Source organism: Chrysemys picta, chromosome 19 (assembly GCF_011386835.1).
Source record: "Chrysemys picta bellii isolate R12L10 chromosome 19, ASM1138683v2, whole genome shotgun sequence".
Taxonomy (NCBI): domain Eukaryota; kingdom Metazoa; phylum Chordata; order Testudines; family Emydidae; genus Chrysemys; species Chrysemys picta.
In genome coordinates, this window is record NC_088809.1 from 9346139 (window position 1) to 9365701 (window position 19563).

The following is a 19563-nucleotide window of genomic DNA, read 5'->3' on the forward strand; positions in this document are numbered from 1 at the left end:
AGTTTAGGCCTGGTTTTCATTTACACTGCTCCAGAAGTTGCAAAGAGGCCCGAAAGTGAGTGTAAATGCTCACTTCAAGGCACTGCCAAAGTAGCGTAAAGGGGCCTATTGTAAATGGGGATCAGGCCCATTTATATTTTCTAGACACTGTCTTTTGTGGGGGAAGGGCCTGTGTTATAAAACCCTGCCATCAACATCATATGAAACTGACAGATCGAGAACTTTCAAGATGTATTTTTTTTCCCCAAGGGAAGGACGGGTAAATGTTTAGGAACTTGCATTTTTCACCACATTGTCTCCTCTTTCTCTCCCCCCTTCCCCATTCTCCTCCCCTCTTTTTGTAGCTTTTGCAAAGGAAGGACGCTTCACTCATTTGTAAGGGATCCCAAGGTATCTTTGGATATTAACAAAACCAGGCAGATAGCTCAAGAAATCCTTAAGGTAAGAGAGAGAACAGTAGGCGAATGGAAGAGGTGGTTGGTTGCAGAATTAAAACTTTCTGGTGGCTTTGAGCTGGGCAACATATTTGCAGTGACATTCCAAATCCTATGGAGGGCAGGAAGTCAAAACCCTGGATCAGGTTTGTCCAGAACGTCGCTGATGCCTGCAAACCATTGAGTAAAGCTTGTAGCTGATTGCTCTGTCTTAAGCCTTGTCTACATTTAGGGTTTGCTTTGATTTCAGCCACCAGTGTAACTTCATCAGTGCAAGCTGCTATTTGACTGATGGGGGCAGATACTCAGCTAGTTTAAATGGTCACAGCTCCATTGAAGCTCATTGCCATCAATGAAGCTTTCAATTTACCCCAAACGAGGATCTGCCCCATGGGGCTTATCCCTCTTTTGAAATCAGGGCAAGTAGCACCAGTGCAAATTGCAGCCAATAGCACCTTACCCTGACTCCACTACATGCTTGCAGAAGGCAGCTACACCAGTGGCTGTAACTGAGGCGAATCGCCAGCGTGGAGGATGTCTATGATAAGAATTCTCCTATAGTAAGAGGAAGAAACTCTTTGAACGTCCAGGCGCTGCCTCATTAGTCATGCCAGAGACACCACCATGATGCTAATGTATAAGAAATGATCATATCCGTGGATAACCCTGCTCTGGTATTCTTTTAAATACAGTGCTATGTTGAAGTTCTTGCTACAGACCTCGCTCTCCTCTACTGATACGTTTCTTGGCTTATCTGGTCTTTTCCATGCTGCGGAAAGCTGGGCTAATCTCACTTCCTGCTTCTCATGAGATAATTACAAGGCATGCCGAATGCAAGACTCTTTGGCTTTCTCTGTCATATAAGCTGTTCCTTGGGGCTGCTTGAGTTCACGGTCTGCTTTACTCCAAATACAGATTCACAATAATGACTTTCCTCTTGGGCAGAAGATTCTTCCAGTTGACCAGGAAACTCCCAGGGTTGATGGATTTTGTGAGGGGGTTTTTATAGGACAATGCGTGGGGCTGTAACTCGGGCAGCCTGCTTTCTGTTCCTGACTCTGCCCCGAGGTGACCTTGGGCAAGTTACTCATTAACTTCCTTGACTTGGCTCTGATGAAAGCTTTTGAAATGCAGCCAAATGTGCTGTACTCCGGGGGTGGCTGGCTCAGCTTTCTGTAATTCTGATCTGTGGGCTGGGGGGTAAACTTGGGGCTATATACTCGCTTCCCTCAATCCACATTGAATCTCCTGCTGGTTTCAATGGGAGGCTGGCACAAAGATCATGGCTTAGTATATAAGCACCTAAGCTCTTGTTAAATAATGATATGGACTGTCCCATTCAGTATCACTCAATAGGGAAAATGTGCTCAGCTTTAACGACTATTTCTGCCCTCTTCTTTTGCTTTCTTCCCCATCCTACTTTACGTTTCTCTTCCCCCCCTTCTCTGCCTGCACCTCTCCTCCTTTCTCCCTTCTGCATCTTCTAGCCCAAGTCTCTTTCTCTCTCTCTCTCTTCTCCCCCCCTCCTCCCTCCCCAGGCTTCACTCCACCTGCTTTCCCATCCCATCTGCTAAAATGGTCAGCAGCAAGAGGGTTCATATCGACATGTAAAGTGTCTGTTGTTAGGTTTAGGTCTCAACACCCCAGTGGCCTGGGAGTTCACACCTCTCAGAGCAGTTGTTTCCGGCAATCTGTCTGCAGTCTCGGGGGCCTTGTCTACACTCGATTTTATTTTGAACTCTCCACCCCTTGCACTTAACTTCTGCAGAGTCTGCATGGCGGGCCATATAGGGTGCATGCAGGCAGCAGGTGGCAGCGATCCTCCGAGCCTGGGTCTACAGACTTGGGTTCACGAGGCTGATGCTACTACACTGAAACCAGCGGTGTACACAGCGCTTTTTATCTTGCGGTGCGGTCTGAAGTCTAGCGAGGGGTGTAGCATCTTCACAGGTATTTTTAGCGCCGTAGCGCAAGCCCAAATCTGTCAACCCAGGCTCAGAGGCTCACTGCATAGACGTAGCCAGTGATGCATCAAGTGGACTGGGGCTGCAGGCTGGGCATTTGACGCTCCTCCTGTTCTCCTGCTGCTGAAGCCCAAGAGGAAAGTACTGTTCTGTTTCCTAATGTGCTAGGTATGCTTGCTTTGTCACCGCTAGTGTCAGCCTGAGCTTGGGAGGAAGGCCGCTCACTGGCAGCCGATTGCTGACAGAAGCTGGATAACGAATGCACATAAGCAGATGTCCCTGGCAGTAAATGAGCCAGATGCTTTTTCCACAGCACGCGGCAGGCAGTGCTACATTGTGGGCTTAGAGGCTGCATAGCTGGAGAGGGAAGAGTCAGTCTCTGTGCTGTAGCAACCCATGTTACGACAGGAGCTCTGGTCCATGGGCAGGAACGTGGATTGGTATTAGGTACTCAAAATAAATGATGAGGCTGCAGGTACTAGAAATCTACTCCCTTCCCATCCGTGTCCCTCCTCTTCCCCCACTAAGCTGCTGATCGGCATCCTTTCCCCCTCCCCCTGTAGGGTACCGAGATTGTCAAAGCAGAGAACCGGAAGCCCCAACAGGGCTGTGTTGGGAAGAGGAAGGGGGGTCTGGGAGCTGAGTAGTGCATTAGCCTGAGATGAAGACCGGTTCAATTCCCTGCTCTCCCGCAGACTTCCTTAAGTCACCCAGGCTCCCTAAGCCTCCCATCTGGAAACTGCAAAAAATAGATCACGGGGTGGAGGGAGGATAAATCTGCTAAAAGAACGTCACACACAACCAGGTCCTATGGAAATGGGGTCTGTGTAAGGTAGGGTTACAGCCAAGTGTATCCATCTTTTCCAGGGCATGGGGTATCTTCATGCAAAGGGGATTGTGCATAAAGATTTGAAGTCCAAGAATGTTTTCTATGACAATGGCAAAGTGGTGATCACAGACTTTGGACTATTCGGAATTTCGGGTGTGGTTCAGGAGGGAAGGTAAGTTAATGCTTAACGTCTCTAGTCCATTTCTGAAACAAGAAATAGTGACCAAGTAGACAAGGGGCTGGATTCTGATCTCCATTACACCGGTGTAAATCAGGAGAAATGATATAGAAACCTAACTTGAGACACCCAGGCTTGAAAAGTGGTGTGTGTATGTATGTGTCTGTCTGTCCTGCTAAGGCACTCTGGCAGAATAAAGGGGTCTTAAAGCAGAAGGAAATTGGCCCCCCGCACAGATATCCTTCCAGCATTGTTTAGTGCTGACATAATGACTTGGTACCAACTGTGCCCCTAGCCCTCAGTGTTAAAGGCAAAAGGGTGTGTGTGTGTGTGTGTGTTGTCAGAATTCATTACACTACAGCCCTCCTCTGCTTCCCAGGGTCTATGGGAGACCATGGGAATTAGTATAAGATAGAGCAACCTGGAGGCTGCTCTAAATTACATCAGGGGCTGAGCAGACCCCTGCACGGCCTCAGAACATAAGGAGCAAGTGCTGGAATGGAGCCACTGAGAATTAGGCCCCGTATATTTATATGGTAAAAAATAAAACTTAGAGAAGAAATGTACAGAGTAAAAGACTTTCCATCAAGGGTTCCTACAGCTAGCTCTGTGCTGTGCTCAAGGGCATGTAAAAGGGGTTAGCTAATCTCACTTCCTCCTTGAACTCAGGCGTGAAAATGAACTGAAACTGCCCCATGACTGGCTGTGCTATCTGGCCCCTGAAATTGTTCGTGAGATGTCTCCTGGGAAAGACGAAGACAAGCTGCCCTTCTCCAAGGCTGCAGACGTCTATGCTTTCGGGTAAGAATGTGACTCATTGGTAGAGTGTAGGGATGCGTGAACCCGCTAAATGATGGCCTGATCCAAAGCAAAGGGAAAGAATCACATTCATTGGAATGGGCTTTGAATCCAGCCTCAAGCACAGAGACCTGAATAATGGTGGGGTTTTCTTCTGTGCTGTTCAAACCCTTGCTGCAAAAGATGTAAGCCAGCAGACTTTTTATCAGAGAGGAAGAATTGTCTTGTGGTTAAAGCACAGGACGGGGAGGCAGGAGTTGCATGTTTTATTCCTCTCTGATATTGGTCATATCCCATAACTGATCAGTGCCCGAGTGTCCCCATCTGTAAAACAGGGATGTCGGTACTCTGTCTTCCTCACAGGGATGTTGTGAGGCTTAATTTATTCACTGGTGTTTCAGGACGGTTTGGTATGAGCTCCAAGCAAGAGAATGGCCTTTCAAGAGCCAGCCAGCTGAAGCACTCATCTGGCAGATCGGAAGCGGAGAAGGAGTGAAGCATGTCCTTGCTACAGTTAGTGTAGGGAAAGAAGTCAGCGTAAGTTGAAATCCTTTCAAAGAGCCAATGATCAGAGCTTCTGTAACAGGTCTGGAGAGGAGGGGGGAGCTTAAAGGTATATGTACTTGAAGCATCAATCAAAATTATGAAGGAAAAGGAAGAAACACACCCTAAAAATCAATAGTACCTTACCAGCTATTTTGCCCCAATTCAGATACGTACACACTTAGGTACCACGTGGCATTCTGGCCCAGTCATGGACCAGAGCTTCACTGCGCTAGGTGCTGTACAAACACAGAACAAAAAAAAAGGTGCCTGCCTCAAAGAGCTTTACAAACTAGCTGCCGTTCTCATGGTGAAAGGCGTTCCCTTGCCCAAACGCTGAACAGAGAAGGAACTGGGTGCTTAGCTCATTGGGTGAAATGGCAAAGTCATTGGCAATACTCCCTTTTATTTTGGTGGGGTCAGGATTCCCATTTTCTGTAGATTTATACTCCCAGAATTATCCCCAGACTGTTCCACTTGGAAGAGATAGTGTCAGCACAGCTTTTGTATCCGCTTACATTTACCTCTCCCAGTAAGAGCCGTGGATGTCCCCCTGCAGCCTGGAACCTCTGGTTTGCTACCGAGGAGAGAGGTGGCTGCATGGGTGTCGGGCTCCACACATGCTGGATCAGAATCCTGTGCCAGCTCCTCCTAGGACAGTGCAGCTGGGATTTCCCGAGGAGCCAGGGGAGAAGGGGACAGCACAGTCACTGGGCTGGGATTTCTTTGGTTCTGTGGCTGCAGCCCTTGTTCAAGTCCAGGGGCTGGAGCTCTTTTTGTGGAGAACCTGCAGGGTTGCTCTGTACGCTCTCCACAAGCTGGAGTAGGCCTCCATGTAGTTTCTCACACGCGAATCATTTGTTCAGACACGTGTGTATTAGGGAGGATGAATTTCACTCGTCTTGTAGAAATCCACAAGCTCTGTATTGTTTAGGCTGTTGGCAGGATTGTTTGAAGCATGTCCCCTTGTCCTGAATAACTGATGTAGAATAAAGAGCAAAGTCAAGATTTTTCAAGTGACTGGTGGCTTTGGGCACTCAACTTGAGAGACTCCAATTTTCAGAAGCAGCTGAGCACCTGCTGTCTGAAAATCAGGCCCCTTCAAAGTGTCACAAAAGTTGGGTGCCCAAAAATCAGAAGCATCCGGAATCCCTAGTCATTTGGCCCCTGTCACTGGCCTCGTGAACGAAACAGGATGATAATGACCTCCCTCCCTCCCCCCCCCCCCCCCCCCTAAATGTCCTCCTCAGGAAATCCTCTCAGCATGTTGGTCTTTAGACCTCAGCGAGAGACCCAGCTTTACTCTCCTCGTGGATATGCTTGAAAAACTGCCAAAACTGAACAGACGGCTGTCGCATCCTGGACACTTCTGGAAATCTGCAGAGTGAGTATCTCCTACCCACTTCCATGGGAGTGGGGTTTGACCCATAGAATGTACTATTTTTTTCTCTCTTCTGTATAATGCTGTAATAATTGGGTTATATTTATTTGATATTCACTAACTTAAAGAACACTTAACCCCTTCCCCAGCATAAAATGATTAATTCCATTTTTTAAAATGTCTTTATTGATTTCCCCCCCCCCTTCTCCTCCCCCAAAAATGCAGACTCAAACATTACTCCTACTTTAAAAGGAAGAGTAAATCCATTGTCAGTTATTCACCCTTGGTTTTAAATCCGCTTCTGAGGCAGAAAGTCCATCGGGGTTGGTGGAAAGTGGCAGAAACAACCATGTAATGCTTGTGGGAGGGGCCATCTTGGCCTCAAAATTGGGTGGTAGTGACTGGAAAGGGCGCGTGGCAAAGGGATGTGCTAGAATATATTCTGAGGATTGACCTATGGGATTATAGCTGTAACCTAAATGGTTATGAGTCTCTGAAGTAAATGATAGGGATAAACCAAAATCTGATGTGAAATTCACCTTAGTGTGGAAGAATAGGATAAAGCCCCTTGTACCACAGGGCCTGAACATTTTAACCTCAGTCTCATGAATAGCCACTAACTCAGGGGGACGTAGCTTCTGATTCGGTGTGCATTGAAACCAATGGGAGTTCTTCTTCCCTTGACTTCAGTGGGAGCAGAACTGAGTCAACACTGTAGCCAGTGGGCCTGATTTCATCTCATACCAGTTGAATGTCAGTGTAACTCCATCAGCATTCGTTATGTGCTTACATGACTAATGCGAGGAAGGGCTACTCAAAAGAATAAGGATTTGCAGAACTGGGCCTTTACGCCCCGATTCAAGAAAGTATCCTGATCTCAGAAAAGCGCTTTATTTCCATTGAAGTCAGTGGGACTTAGGGACATGCTTAAAATTACGCATATGCTTGTATGCTTTCCAGAACCAGTTCCCCAAAGCAGGTTTATGTGAGGTCCTGAGGCCCAGTGTACTAGGGAGAATTCCATTCTTAGGGAATATTTTGCTCATTGCTATATTTTCATGAACAGAACTTCTAATATTTATTTTTCTCTCTCCTTTTTTTCCAATGGTTTGATCATCTTCTTTCCCATCTCTTAACCTTTCGTGATCCTCCTGCGGTATCTTGCCATAACGCCTCAAATGCTTCACCTTTTTCTGTATTGCAATTACCACTGCATTTCCTGACTTCTACTCTTTGAACACTTCACCAATTTCCCTGTGCAAAATCTTCCTGACACGGAATTCTGAATACTTTGAATTCATTCTGAAATGTGACTTTCCTCCAAGACCCTGGCATCATTACTATACAAAAGGACACTACTCTCAGCAAAGAATGAACATTTACTGTCCAGTCATTGAGAAATAGAGCTTTCTGATATTTTTCCTCTGTGCATCAATCTCTGCTTTAAGCATAAAGCACCGTGAATCCTTTATACTTGTCCCATTATAGTAATTTTTCTAAAGCTATAACACAAATGTTCTTAAAAAGAACAGGTCAAATATATCACCAGTTATACAGATACTGCACGATGGCCTGCTGCTGGGAAAGCCAAGTGTCTTCTTTGCTCCCTGAATGCTCCAGCAGCGACAATGGGGCAATTTAACCTGAGTCCTTGCTATTGTTGATTGAGCTCTGACCTTTAAGAAATGTGATCATAGACTCTTCAGGATTAATTATAAAAATCCATAGACCATTTCAAGGGTTGGGTTTTGTTTTTACACATATTTGAAAATGATGTTGAAACTTAAGCTAAAATATGTGAGCACATGTATTGCATATAATTACGCTGCTTTTCCTACCTGTGCTTCTGTTATAAGAGAAATAGCCCGTTCTTTTTTTCTCCCCTCTGGTCTAATAAGATTTTACCTTAGAAATCCCTCTTTGATTGCGTTAGCAGCATTAGATAGTAAAAGGTGGGCCGGATCCTGTTTTGTGCATAAAACTCCCAGTGAATTCAGTGGCAGTTCCACTCCCGGAGCAGTTACAGGATGAGGTCAATAGCTGATGAAGTTAGTGGAGATGAATCCTATCCCTTTGTGTCTCATCTCCTGAGATATAATTAACTGGAACATAGAATGTGATCTGTACACTGTCTACGGTCTGAAAATTCCCACTTACCTTATAAAGCATATCTTAATATGGATGGTTCTATTTCATAGCTGAAAGATGCTAAGATCATCAATAGCTTTTTTCACGTAGAGATTTGGGGTCAGATTTTTAAAGGTGTTTAGGTGCATAAAGATGTGGATACTTAATGGGGCTTTCAAAAGCACGCACGTGTCTGCTCCCATCAGACCCTTTATCTGAATAGCTTTCCTCTACACACTGAGGTATTTTTAAAATCCTTTTGAAAGGTGCTAGACTGACAGCCCTGGAGAGGGAAGCCCTCTGTTTAGCCCTAGCCTACCAGCAGCATGAGTGTTCCTCAACGTGCCTCCGCCCTGTTTGATAGGGTGGCTGGATCTCCAACCCCATTTTGATTGGCCAGGAAGGACCTCACTGAATTCCAAATGTCACTGGGCACTTGCCACTAGGGATGGGATTGGGATCGCCCATTAAGTCAAAGTGCAGCCACAACCAGCCTTGGCTCACTTCTAACCTGCTATGTAGAGGTGAAGGGCTCCCTAACCCATTGCCAAGTCCCTGCTGAGCCGTCCAGTTTCCATTGTCACATTTCCCCTCCCTTTGTATTCACTTACACTGATCCTTCTTTCTGTGACTCTAAATCGTTTACCCATTTGGGTGATGTGACTGCTCATTGGCTAGGAGGTTTGTCTAGCAAATCTGACTCAGCGGCGTGTCCAAAAGGAGTCTGCTTTCCTTGCTGTAGATAACTACAGTACAGAAGAGCACAGTATTGTACGGAACGTGCAGTATATCTTAAAATGTCCAATGATTCTGTTCAGTGACTTTGTGTTGCGCAATAAAGGACACTTCTGCTAGATAAGTGGCCACTCTGAATTTTTATGAATGGTCTGGCACCTTTTCGCTAACTTAGCATTTCCCAAAACTTTGGAAGGTCAATTTATGAATCCAATAGTGACCCCTGTAGGCCCCATCCCATGTGTTCTCAAAGGCATCCCCAAAAGAAGCTGTCACTGAGGCTTGTCTGTATGGGGAGATGGACTGGAACAACTATGCGGCGCAAGCTATTCTGCAGTGGCTATTTTGGAATAGGTCCCCGTGTGGGCGCACTTCTGGAATAAATCACTTTATTCTGGAATGATTAGTGCACTTCCAAAGCAGAGTCATTAATCTGGAGTAAAATCACTTTTATTCTGGAATAGTGTGTGGAATAGCATATTCTGCAATAGCTAGTATGGCCAATTTCCCTGTGTAGACAAGCTCTGAGTTTGGGTAGATCTTCATAAATTGATACTTCCTCTCCTTTTTTGCATGCTTTTAATGGTGAAATTTTGTAAGTGTCAACAGTGTTAATTATCAACATTGGCATTTAAGTTGGTGCCCGCTGAATGAATGGGGCAGCTCACAACTCAGAGCTATTGTTTCAGGCTCCGTCTGGTTCAGGCAGACATTATTGGATTGGTTACGTTCAGGTCATGTTTTTTGAAGGTTTTCTTCATAACCATAACAGCTAGAGACGACTTCTCATTTTTAAATGCAAGCTGTGTGATTTCTGAGCCACAATAAACAGAGGTTCACACCCTCTCTGGCAAATCGTTTGGGTTCACCATGCACTTTGCGAATCACTACACTAACCCCTTGATTTATTTTAGGATAAGCCTCACAATGTATAATTCTCTAAAGCTTGCTTCTAGTGACTGCAAACTAACTCTTATTGTTTTTTTTTTTTTTCTTCCTATCTTTTATAGGTTGTAGCTACTGGTGCAATAACTGGGTCTGCCTTGCATGCTTCCATGTGTTGTATCCTAATCGACAACTTGGACAATCATCTCTCACTTAAAAACAAAACTACCAAATTTTTTAACCTTTGGACATAACCAACACTTTACGAATTCCTCTCTCCTGTCTTTTCTCTTGGTGTGGGCTGTTAGCTTGAATAACAACGCTTGTCTTCAAGAAAAATTGCTGTCAACTAACAACATGGCCATTTGTGTTCACTTCTGAATCATTTCAACAGGGCAGACTGTAACTTCTTCCTTGAAATGGTCTTGTGATTACTGTCTAAAGCCTACTACTAGCAAGGCATAAGCAACAGAAATGGCACTCTGTGCTTGGATTCTGTAGTTGTGGGTTGTTTTGTAGTTGCTAAATGTTGTTTTCGGTTGTGTGCATTCTGCAAGTTTCATCCAACAAAGAGTGGCACGGGACTCAAGCAGCTGTGAGCCCTTACACCTCAAATCGTTATTGCTGTGCTGTGTAGCTCCTGAATGTTTTGTTTTCACAGGCACAAATTATTAGGAACTAACGCTGAATGGGTTGGCAAGTTTGTATCATTTTTGGTGGTGCCCAGAACGGGTCCAAGTCTCCCCCACCCCACCCCCATGCCTGCCATAAAATAATGTAAAAATGGACTGGAAACATTTAACAGTTTCCCTATATTGCCCAATGTGGGGTGGGGAGATGAGGGGTCTAGGGTGGGGCCAGAGATGAAGGGGTCACGGTGCAGGAGGGGGCAAGGGGGGGTGATGGCTCTGGGGTGGGGCAGGGCTGGGGATGAGGAGTTTGGGGTGCAGGCAGGCTGCCCCAGGGCTGGGGCTGGAGAGGAGGACTCCAGTCCCCCCTCTCCCTCCCGGCAACACACTCACCCGGCACTGTCACTGCATGTGCTCCTGGGGCCGGGCCCTTCTCAGGTCCAGAAAGCCCCCTCGCCTCCTGGTGGTGGGCGCCAGGGGAGGTGGCGGGGAGGGTGCCATCACGTATGCGCTGCCTCCCTCCACAATTTTTTGTCATTGACTTGAATGGGAACTGGTTGCAGAGTTTAGTGACTGAGACTTAGGTCCTGAAAGGGTATTTGGGCTCCTCACTTCCATTGAAATCGGTCAGTGAACGCCTTACTTTCCAGGGGAGAGAACTGGCAGGAGATAGGTTTCCTTGCTCAAGGCGTGTCTATGCTAGAAACACTTCTGCAGTACAGCTGCAGCTTTGACGCTGTAGTGTAGACACTACTACGGTGATGGAAGAACCCCTTCCATCTGAGAGGCAGTATCTAGGTCAATGGAAGAATTCATCTGTTTCACAGCCCTGAGCGATGTAGTGAAGCCAACCTAACTTTGTAGTGTAGAGCAGCCCTCCTTTTGGCACCAATTGTAACTTTTAAATAACTTGTGGCTTCGCCTTCTCCTCTACACACCCACGCAGGCCCAGGAACAATCCAGCCACTTAAATGTAATCATTTTATTAGCTTTGCTGATTAGGGCCCTGTTCGCAAAGGGCTTTGTTTTAAGTTCCACTACTTCAATTTAAGCATGTGTTGGAGCTTTGAATCAAGCTCGAGCACAGCAAATTTTTTTTTTAAGAGCTTTTTCTACATGGGGACACTCAGGATAAATTAATCAGAGTTAACTTTTCCATTGGAAAGCGAAGAGTTCAGTGACTGATTTCAATGAAAATGATTAAAGTGTGTTAAACTCCTGTGTGGAGACACTCTCATTCAGGGTTAAACTAAACTAAATTAAAGCTACTTTAATTTTGAATGAGTGTCCACACACTATTAACAAATCCACTTTAAATTCACAATTATAGTTAATTTGGATTAACTTTCCTGAGAGGCCACATGTAGAAAAGCCGTTCTAGATCGTGAGTTCTAACAAACATTTAGTTTGGCAGGCTATGAAGCAAGAGCCACTATCACTTTGCACTAATTTTCAGTGAAGCCAAATGATCCCCAGTGAGTGTTTTCTGGAGATGGATGTCTCTTTACATACATATTACATTTCCAGATAGCCAGATGTTTGTGTACAATATTGTACAGTAAAAGAAAGTACTCTTCAATACTTCACTCATTTGGGGCACCTGCCTTTAAGTCCTCTAAGGAGGAGATTTTTTTTTTTGTATATTGATCCTTTTCCTTGATAAAAATTTGACCTTTCAATAGTCATTTTCCTTCTCCATCTTAACAATGGTTTCCCAGACTTTTATTCCTTTTCTCCCTACCCCAGTTAAGAATCAATCTGGTTTCTTACCTTTGATCAATCTGGGCAGGGGAGAGATCCATTTTGGGAAAGGGAGATTTTCAAAAGCACAAAGGACAGCTGGGGTTCCAGCACCCATTTAAAGTCAGTGGGTGTCAGGCATCCAGCTCATATTTTGGGCCTTTGAAAATTCCCCACTTTTTTTTCCTTCTTCCTTCTGGAATTTATTTCTCTTTGAGGTAGAAAAGATTTGCACTGGGGGCAACCTCTCTGAAAAACATTGGGAGTAAGGACTTCAGTATCAAGCCCTGTTATCACAGTTCATTTTATTTGCTGATCACTTTACTTAAACTTCTTTGTTGGACGACCTTGCATTGTGCTGTACTGCAGAGCCTAACACATTTTATTTCCTTTATAGGACTCTGTATAAGGGCTGTTAATAGGGCTCTTTGTACAACGAATAAAAAAAAAAGAAATGCATAACTTTTTTTCCCCTCCCTTCCCCACTCTTTTCAGCATTAACAGTAGCAAAGTTGTCCTCCGTTTTGAAAGATTTGGCTTGGGAATCCTGGAATCAAGTAATCAAAAGATATAGCATGGTGTGTAATTATCTTGTTGATATTGTTGTCTACCTGCTTACACACAACATCAGAAACCTTCACGGCATCTTCCGAACTCTGAAACTGGTGCAGCCCTACCTGAAAGCCACACGACCCCTCCGTTCAAACTGGCGTATGTTGTTTCTGAAGTCTGAGTTCTGCCTAAGCACCAGCAATTATTTAAAAAATGTTTACATCATATGTTTCTCTGTGAACTATATTTTTTTAACATGATGATGATGATGATAATAATAAAGGTGATTTAAGATTTTTCTTTAAGTGCAAGCATTCAAATGGCACTGAAGAGAACTGTTCCCCCAGTTCTTCGTTGCATCTGTGGAGTAACTAAGGGCTAATTTCTGCACTGCAAATCATGCACAGAGTTTCCACTGAAGCTAATCGAGGTTGCACATGTCAGAGAATGGCTAGCTTTAAATCACTAATGCAGCCAATTCAAGTGAGAAGGAATGGAGTTATGGCCCCATTGTGTCTCCATAAGGAAGCTTCTAAAAGAACTTTAGATTTTTATTTTATTGAAAGGAAATGCATGTATTGTGTTTATGGTTTGGGCAAACTTAATAAACTCTTGATTACTGATCTTCTCTGGAAACTTTGTCTAAGCTTGGGCTGGTTCTGATCTCGGTTACACTGCTGCGAATGTGGAATACCTCCACAGTGGTGTTAACTCAGAGTCCAGATTTACACTGAGATCAGAATCCTGGCCTTTTGTCTTGAACTATGCTAGAAAAGGATTCCATTCTAATCAATAGTCATTTATTCATAGAATAGTGGAGGGTGGGATTTAAAAAAAAAAAAAAGAGGGGAGTGGGAGCATCATAATATCACTGGCTTTCAGTGAAAACTGGGCACCTTAATCCTTGAAGGGTGTTTTTTAATCTCACCTTTAACTTTTACAGATTCACAGTAATCAGAGTTGCCATCTGCATACTGCAGCACTGTACTTATTTGGGACTTAAATTCTTCTCCATTGTAAATGGAGTTTCCCTGTAAGCAGGTTCCACAGTAATTGAATAATGGGTACTAGGATCCTGTCCATGCCAGCTGCATTCGAGACCATATCATCCACATTCAGGACCTGCTTCTGCTCTCACTTACAATGGTGTCAATCAGGAGTGATTCAATGGGGTCCGTGGAGTTACATAGCTGTAAAATGAGAGTACGAATCCAGCTCTCATTTCCTTTACAATTTACTAAAACTGCGCTGGTGGTGGTAATACACATAGCTGTATCTATCACTTCGGAGCGGATTCAGTTAAAAAACAATTACCTACTGAGACCCCAGCAAGATCAATTATTTCCCCCTTCCCTCCCCCCCCCCCAGTCTTTAGTGTTTCTACAGGACAGAAATTGAGCTACGGTTTTAATTGGCTTTGGCTCTTTATTGGAACTGCTAACATTTTAACAATGCAAAACAACATGGCTTTTAGTGGAGAAGAGAAATTGCCTTCAAATGACCCTATTAGACTAGGGAGGCACTGGTAAATAAGCGGTAACCGTAGCTGGCCTGACTTTCAAAGTTGCTAAGCCCATGCAGAGCCTGTTGCCTTCACTGGGAGCTACCTCTGGAAATCAGGCCCAGGATGTCTCATACCTCAGGGTGAACAGAACGCTTCGTTTCCTGGTGTGCTCTTCCTGCAGAGTGTCAAGTATCAGAGGGGTAGCCGTGTTAGTCTGAATCTGTAAAAAGCAACAGAGGGTCCTGTGGCACCTTTGAGACCAACAGAAGTACTGGGAGCATAAGCTTTCGTGGGTAAGAACCTCACTTCTTCAGATGCAAGTCTTGCATCTGAAGAAGTGAGGTTCTTACCCACGAAAGCTTATGCTCCCAATACTTCTGTTAGTCTTAAAGGTGCCACAGGACCCTCTGTTGCTGCTTCCTGCAGAGTTCAGTTACACGGCTTTGCCCTAGACTGACAATTCAGGTTAGTTTCTGAACAGCCTGCTTAGTTCATTCTCATTATTAAGTCCTCTGCATATGAATGAAAGAGAGTGACATGATCACAAACAGGAGAGATGATTTTAGATGTTTCCTTATACTAATCTCTAGATCAAACCAGTACTTGAGTTCCCCCTTTCCCCCCATACAGAAGGCAGGTGTGTGTGTATGTGTATGTATATACGCACACATTTTATTTATATTACAGCACATGAAGAGTTGCCTTACCAAGTTGGGGGGGGGGTCAGTGCTAACGAGGCCAATTCAATCAAGGTGGAAGTGGCCTATTCCCAACAGTTGACAAGAAGGGGTGAATATACATACCTGCCTACTGTATTTTTCATTCCATGCATCTGATGAAGTGGGTTTTAGCCCACGAAAGCTTATGCCCAAACAAATTTGTTAGTTTCGAAGGTGCTACAAGTACTCCTCGTTGTTTTTGCTGATACAGACTTACACAGCTACCCCTCTGAAACCTGTCCCCAAATTAGAACGATTTCTGATGACACAGCATGGAGTTCCTGGAAATGCCTCCCCCGCATCACTCCTTCCACCTGTTAATGGCATGGTATCACTTTTAGCACAAAAGATCTTTCCAGTGGCCGTGGCAAAAAGTAACCACTCTTTAAAAGCTTCATTTCACTTTTGAAACTGCACTTTTGCAGTTGTGCAAAAGTTGCAGGGAGATTTTTAGCTGCCTTTTCTTATGTCACCAGTGACAGTGCTGGGTGCAGGACTTGATTCTCATGCTTTCTTTCTGAAAAGAAATCAGGCTTGAAGCATTTGTGTTTTGTGTAAAAAAACTAAGACTGACAGAGATCTTACAATGAGGAAGAAAGTCCCGTCTTGGGCCATCTGATCTGAGCCATGTCTCATGTTTTTGTCTTGTGTTTTAAAGGTTGGATTTTTTTTTTTGTTTGTTTTTTGTTTTGTTTTTGAGGCTAAAACCACAAACTCAGCACTTTTTGAATAGAAACAAAGGAGCCATGTTCTGATTAGTGAAAGTGACTAGTGGAATCATCCACCCAAATGGAGGTGCATATGAGCTACAAAGACTGTTAATTTGCAGCTGTATGCTGGCTTTAGGCAGCCCTGCATGTACAACACCCTGGGCTGCCCCCACATGCAAGGGGCTGTGCACAGGTGCCACTGCCAAATTGGGGGTCACATGCATAGAACCATATAAGCCATGCCCCCTGGAATGCCTCTCCATGCCTTCTAATAAGACTTTGTGTTTTTATATGGTGCAAGTCTTAAAGCACAAAGATGGGTAAGATCTGTTCTCATTTTATAGGTGGGGAAACCGAGGGCTTGTGGAGCAGCTCTGGGGCTGCATCCTCACTAGGAGAAAAAATCAGAACACACCCTGAGTTAACTAACTACAGGTAAAATCCCAGTGAATACCAGGCAGTTTGTTTTTCCCCACAAGCTATCAGGTCAAGTTACAGACTATGTTTAACTCCACCCGCTAACTTGTACGAGAACTGCAAATTGTTGTCTTCTCTAAGATTTTCTCTCTAGATAAGAATGCACATCTACCACCTTTGTGAAGACCAGGCCCATGCATCTTCCAGCCTCTCAGAATGGGAACTATGGCCCAGATCCTCTCAGGTATTTAGGTGCCTAATTCCTGTGGGCTTCTGTGGATGATAAGTGCTGAAATACCTGGCACAATCTGGGCCTATGATCCCATTTCTGGCCACAGGTTTTCTGGGAGGCTTCTATGTGCTGTCTCCGACAGAATGAAATATTCAGGCTGGATGTCAGTCTGGACCCTTCAGGCAGTGGGGAGCCCCCCCCCCCCCCCCCAAGCCATGAGTAGAGTGCAAGGGTCTGCAAACAGCACATTGGTTTGAAGGCTCTGAACCTTAATTTTTAATATCGGGAATTCCCTTTTCTATTGTTCTCTGACCTAAAATCTCTGTCTAGCGTTATTACTGCCTCACGCTTTTCTTTTTTTAATGTGGTAAGATGTTTCATTTGCCTTGGGCATCAGATACCGTGTTAGGTTTAAATATTTTGTTGCTAAAAATGATGAGGGTGCCCAGTCTTTCAGAAAGGGGCAGTGGAAGCAGAGGAACTCTAGGAGGTAGAGAGGCACCTGTTGAAAGAATGGCAAGTGTAGGAAAAGAGACTGGCACTGTGCATTATAGGTGTATAAATAAAAGACCTGTGCTCCCAGGTAACACTAAGCAAGTGGGCAAATGCTTTAGCTAAAATAAAGGTCTTGTTTTGCTGGATGGTGATGCAGTTACACTGGTTTTGTCCCATCAGGCGCTCCATCCCATTACATGTATAGCAGGTGTGATACCGCATGCACATGCAAGCTTGGAAATAGCTGCTGGTGCTGGTACATGACTTCTGCTATAAAACTGCCTGGGGTGTTGGCACTTAAGGGAAATACATTCCCTTGGGGAAAAATCTTCGTCCTATTGAAGCACCAGGGGTTTGCTAGTGACTTCAGGAGGGCCAGGCTTAGACACTTAAATACTTGTGGCAGTTCCATTTCAGACATTTCTCCCCCCCCCCCCCCCCCCCACGCACATTACGGCATGTAGACAAAATGGGGCCATGGACATGCTTTGAAATGTTAGAGTTCATGTCTCAAATTGGGGGTGGGGGTCGCAGCCAGTTTTTCTCTAGGACATGCAAAATGATAGTCATGCTTCTAGAGGCCACATATGAAAATCTGGCCCCCAATTTTTTTCACAGAGCGACCAAGATGGCATAAAGGATTCCTAACTTACATGTTCCACACAATGTAATAGCAAGTAGATGCTAAGTCAACACCTGCTCAGTCTCTATAAATATTTGAACACAATATTTGTAAATGTGTGTGTCGAATGTAAAACTGGGTTGTGTGGTAGTTACTGACCCCACCATAGCTTTATTTAATTAAATGAATAAAACCTCTTGAGTGTAACTGTATTTGTAGCAAGCTATTTACACCATATGGTTTTGTGAATGAAAAAATACTAATATTTGCTCATCTCCAAAGCTGAAGACTGAATTGTGCCATCAGTAATGAGCAGAATTCAGTTTCATTAGAAGATTTTGCTTAAATATTGATGGCACAACATGTGCCTAAATGAAGGGGGAAATTTTCAGTGTCTCTCTAAATTACATGAAATAAAAACAGATGTTAAGACTTATTAGACAAAACCTCCATTAGCTTCAGAAAGTGTTTTTGGCTAAGTAAAGATCTTGTGATTCAAAGTTGTTCCATTATATACTTTTAGTCCTCGAGTTCTGAATTTAGTCCTTCATGTAACTGAAGAACATAACTCTCGTTTGAATATGTGGCACTGGCAACAGCCTTGATGTCCTTATAGCAATTAGTTTCTGCAGGTTGTGTGGGTAAAACAAGACCCTACAGCAGGGGGTCCCAAACCTTTGGTGAGGCACATCTTGGTAAGGTGATGGTCTTCAATGCTCATCCCCTTCCTATTCTCCACAGCACAGACCACTGACTTCTCACAATTGTGTTAACCATTCTCCCTCCCGTTCATTAGCAGCTAGCCTTCCTGTGGCAACATGCAAAAGTAATGGGAAAGTGATGCATTCTTAACTGTACTTTAATAAAATTATCAGCTGGAACGGTCTAGCACAGTTTGAGATCCACTACCCAGTTATTTGCACATTTTAGAAACCTTATTCACAGAAACACAGGGCTATGTTGCCCTCCCCTTTTAAGTAGAACTCCCAGACACATTTCAATGGGAATGGCACAATAGTTCCAATATAGGGCTCTATATCCCGACAGATTCTGATACCCTTACCCACATCGAGTAGCACTTTACTGTGAATATACTATGTTGAGAACTGCTCGATGATCCAGATCTTCAGCAGGCGTGTGGTGAGATCAATGGAGCAACACTGATTTACGCTAGCTGAAGAACTGGCCTGGTGTGAGTTCAGGTATTAGAATCCTGCAGTTATTTTAACTAATATCTTGGATCTAAAATTGTTTTCTTGTTTTAAAGAAGAGATTATGAAAGCCTGGGCTGCGAATGGTGTCTTTGGGTCTGATTGCTGGTGAAAATGGGAAGTAACTCAATTGATGTCGGTGGTGTGAAAAGAATAAGGCCCATTTATTCCTTAACACGTGTTGCTAACTGAACTGGGTCTTTACGCTGCATTGTTTTAGGATCGTTTGTACTATTTCTTCTTGTGGTGATGTTACCTAAGGGAGTGACTAGCACTGTAAGCCTGTGTCGTTTTTAGCCTTGTAAATGTGAAGCTTGCTGTACAGTACTGCTACAATAGCCACGACTTCCGTAGCGTATGTAAATGGAGTCGAATCTGGTGAAAATTGACATATTTTCTTTTCAAATGTGATGTAAACTTTGTACAGTAAATTTTTTTTTTATATTTTCTATCAACTGAGTTTGTCTTCCAGAATTGCTATTAATTTAATTGTTAGTATTCACAAAGGGTTCTGTATTAGTTTATGCAACTGGCAAAAAAAAATATTGCACTCTATGCTAATGAAATTCTGGATTTTTAGGTTTCTTTTCTGTGAATAAATCTCTGCTCTGGATAAAACAAAAGTCATGGAATTGTGTGGGGTTTTCTTTGTTAGACTTATGGTTGATTTAAGATATAATTCATAGATTCTAGGACTGGAAGGGACCTCGAGAGGTCATCGAGTCCAGTCCCCTGCATTTCATCAGGCCCTGGTGACTCGCAGGCATCTAACTTTTCTAAGTGATTTTTAACTTGTTCTTTTTTATTTTATCTTCTAAACCTGTCCCCTTCCCATTAGCATTCACTATGTTAGGCATT

The 19563-nt window shown here is 44.0% G+C and overlaps 1 protein-coding gene across 1 annotated transcript in view; it reads left to right on the plus strand.

Annotated features, from left to right (window-relative positions):
- The window catches only part of KSR1 (kinase suppressor of ras 1), a 125519-nt gene extending 106191 nt beyond the window's left edge, over window positions 1–19328 (plus strand). Inside the window, 6 exon segments of the mRNA XM_065573083.1 lie at window positions 345–441; window positions 3266–3399; window positions 4075–4206; window positions 4605–4740; window positions 5997–6130; window positions 12739–19328. Of these exon segments, the coding sequence (XP_065429155.1) occupies window positions 345–441; window positions 3266–3399; window positions 4075–4206; window positions 4605–4740; window positions 5997–6130; window positions 12739–12817 (712 nt within the window). The 3' untranslated portion in view covers window positions 12818–19328.
- Window positions 19329–19563: the final 235 nt, after the last annotated feature.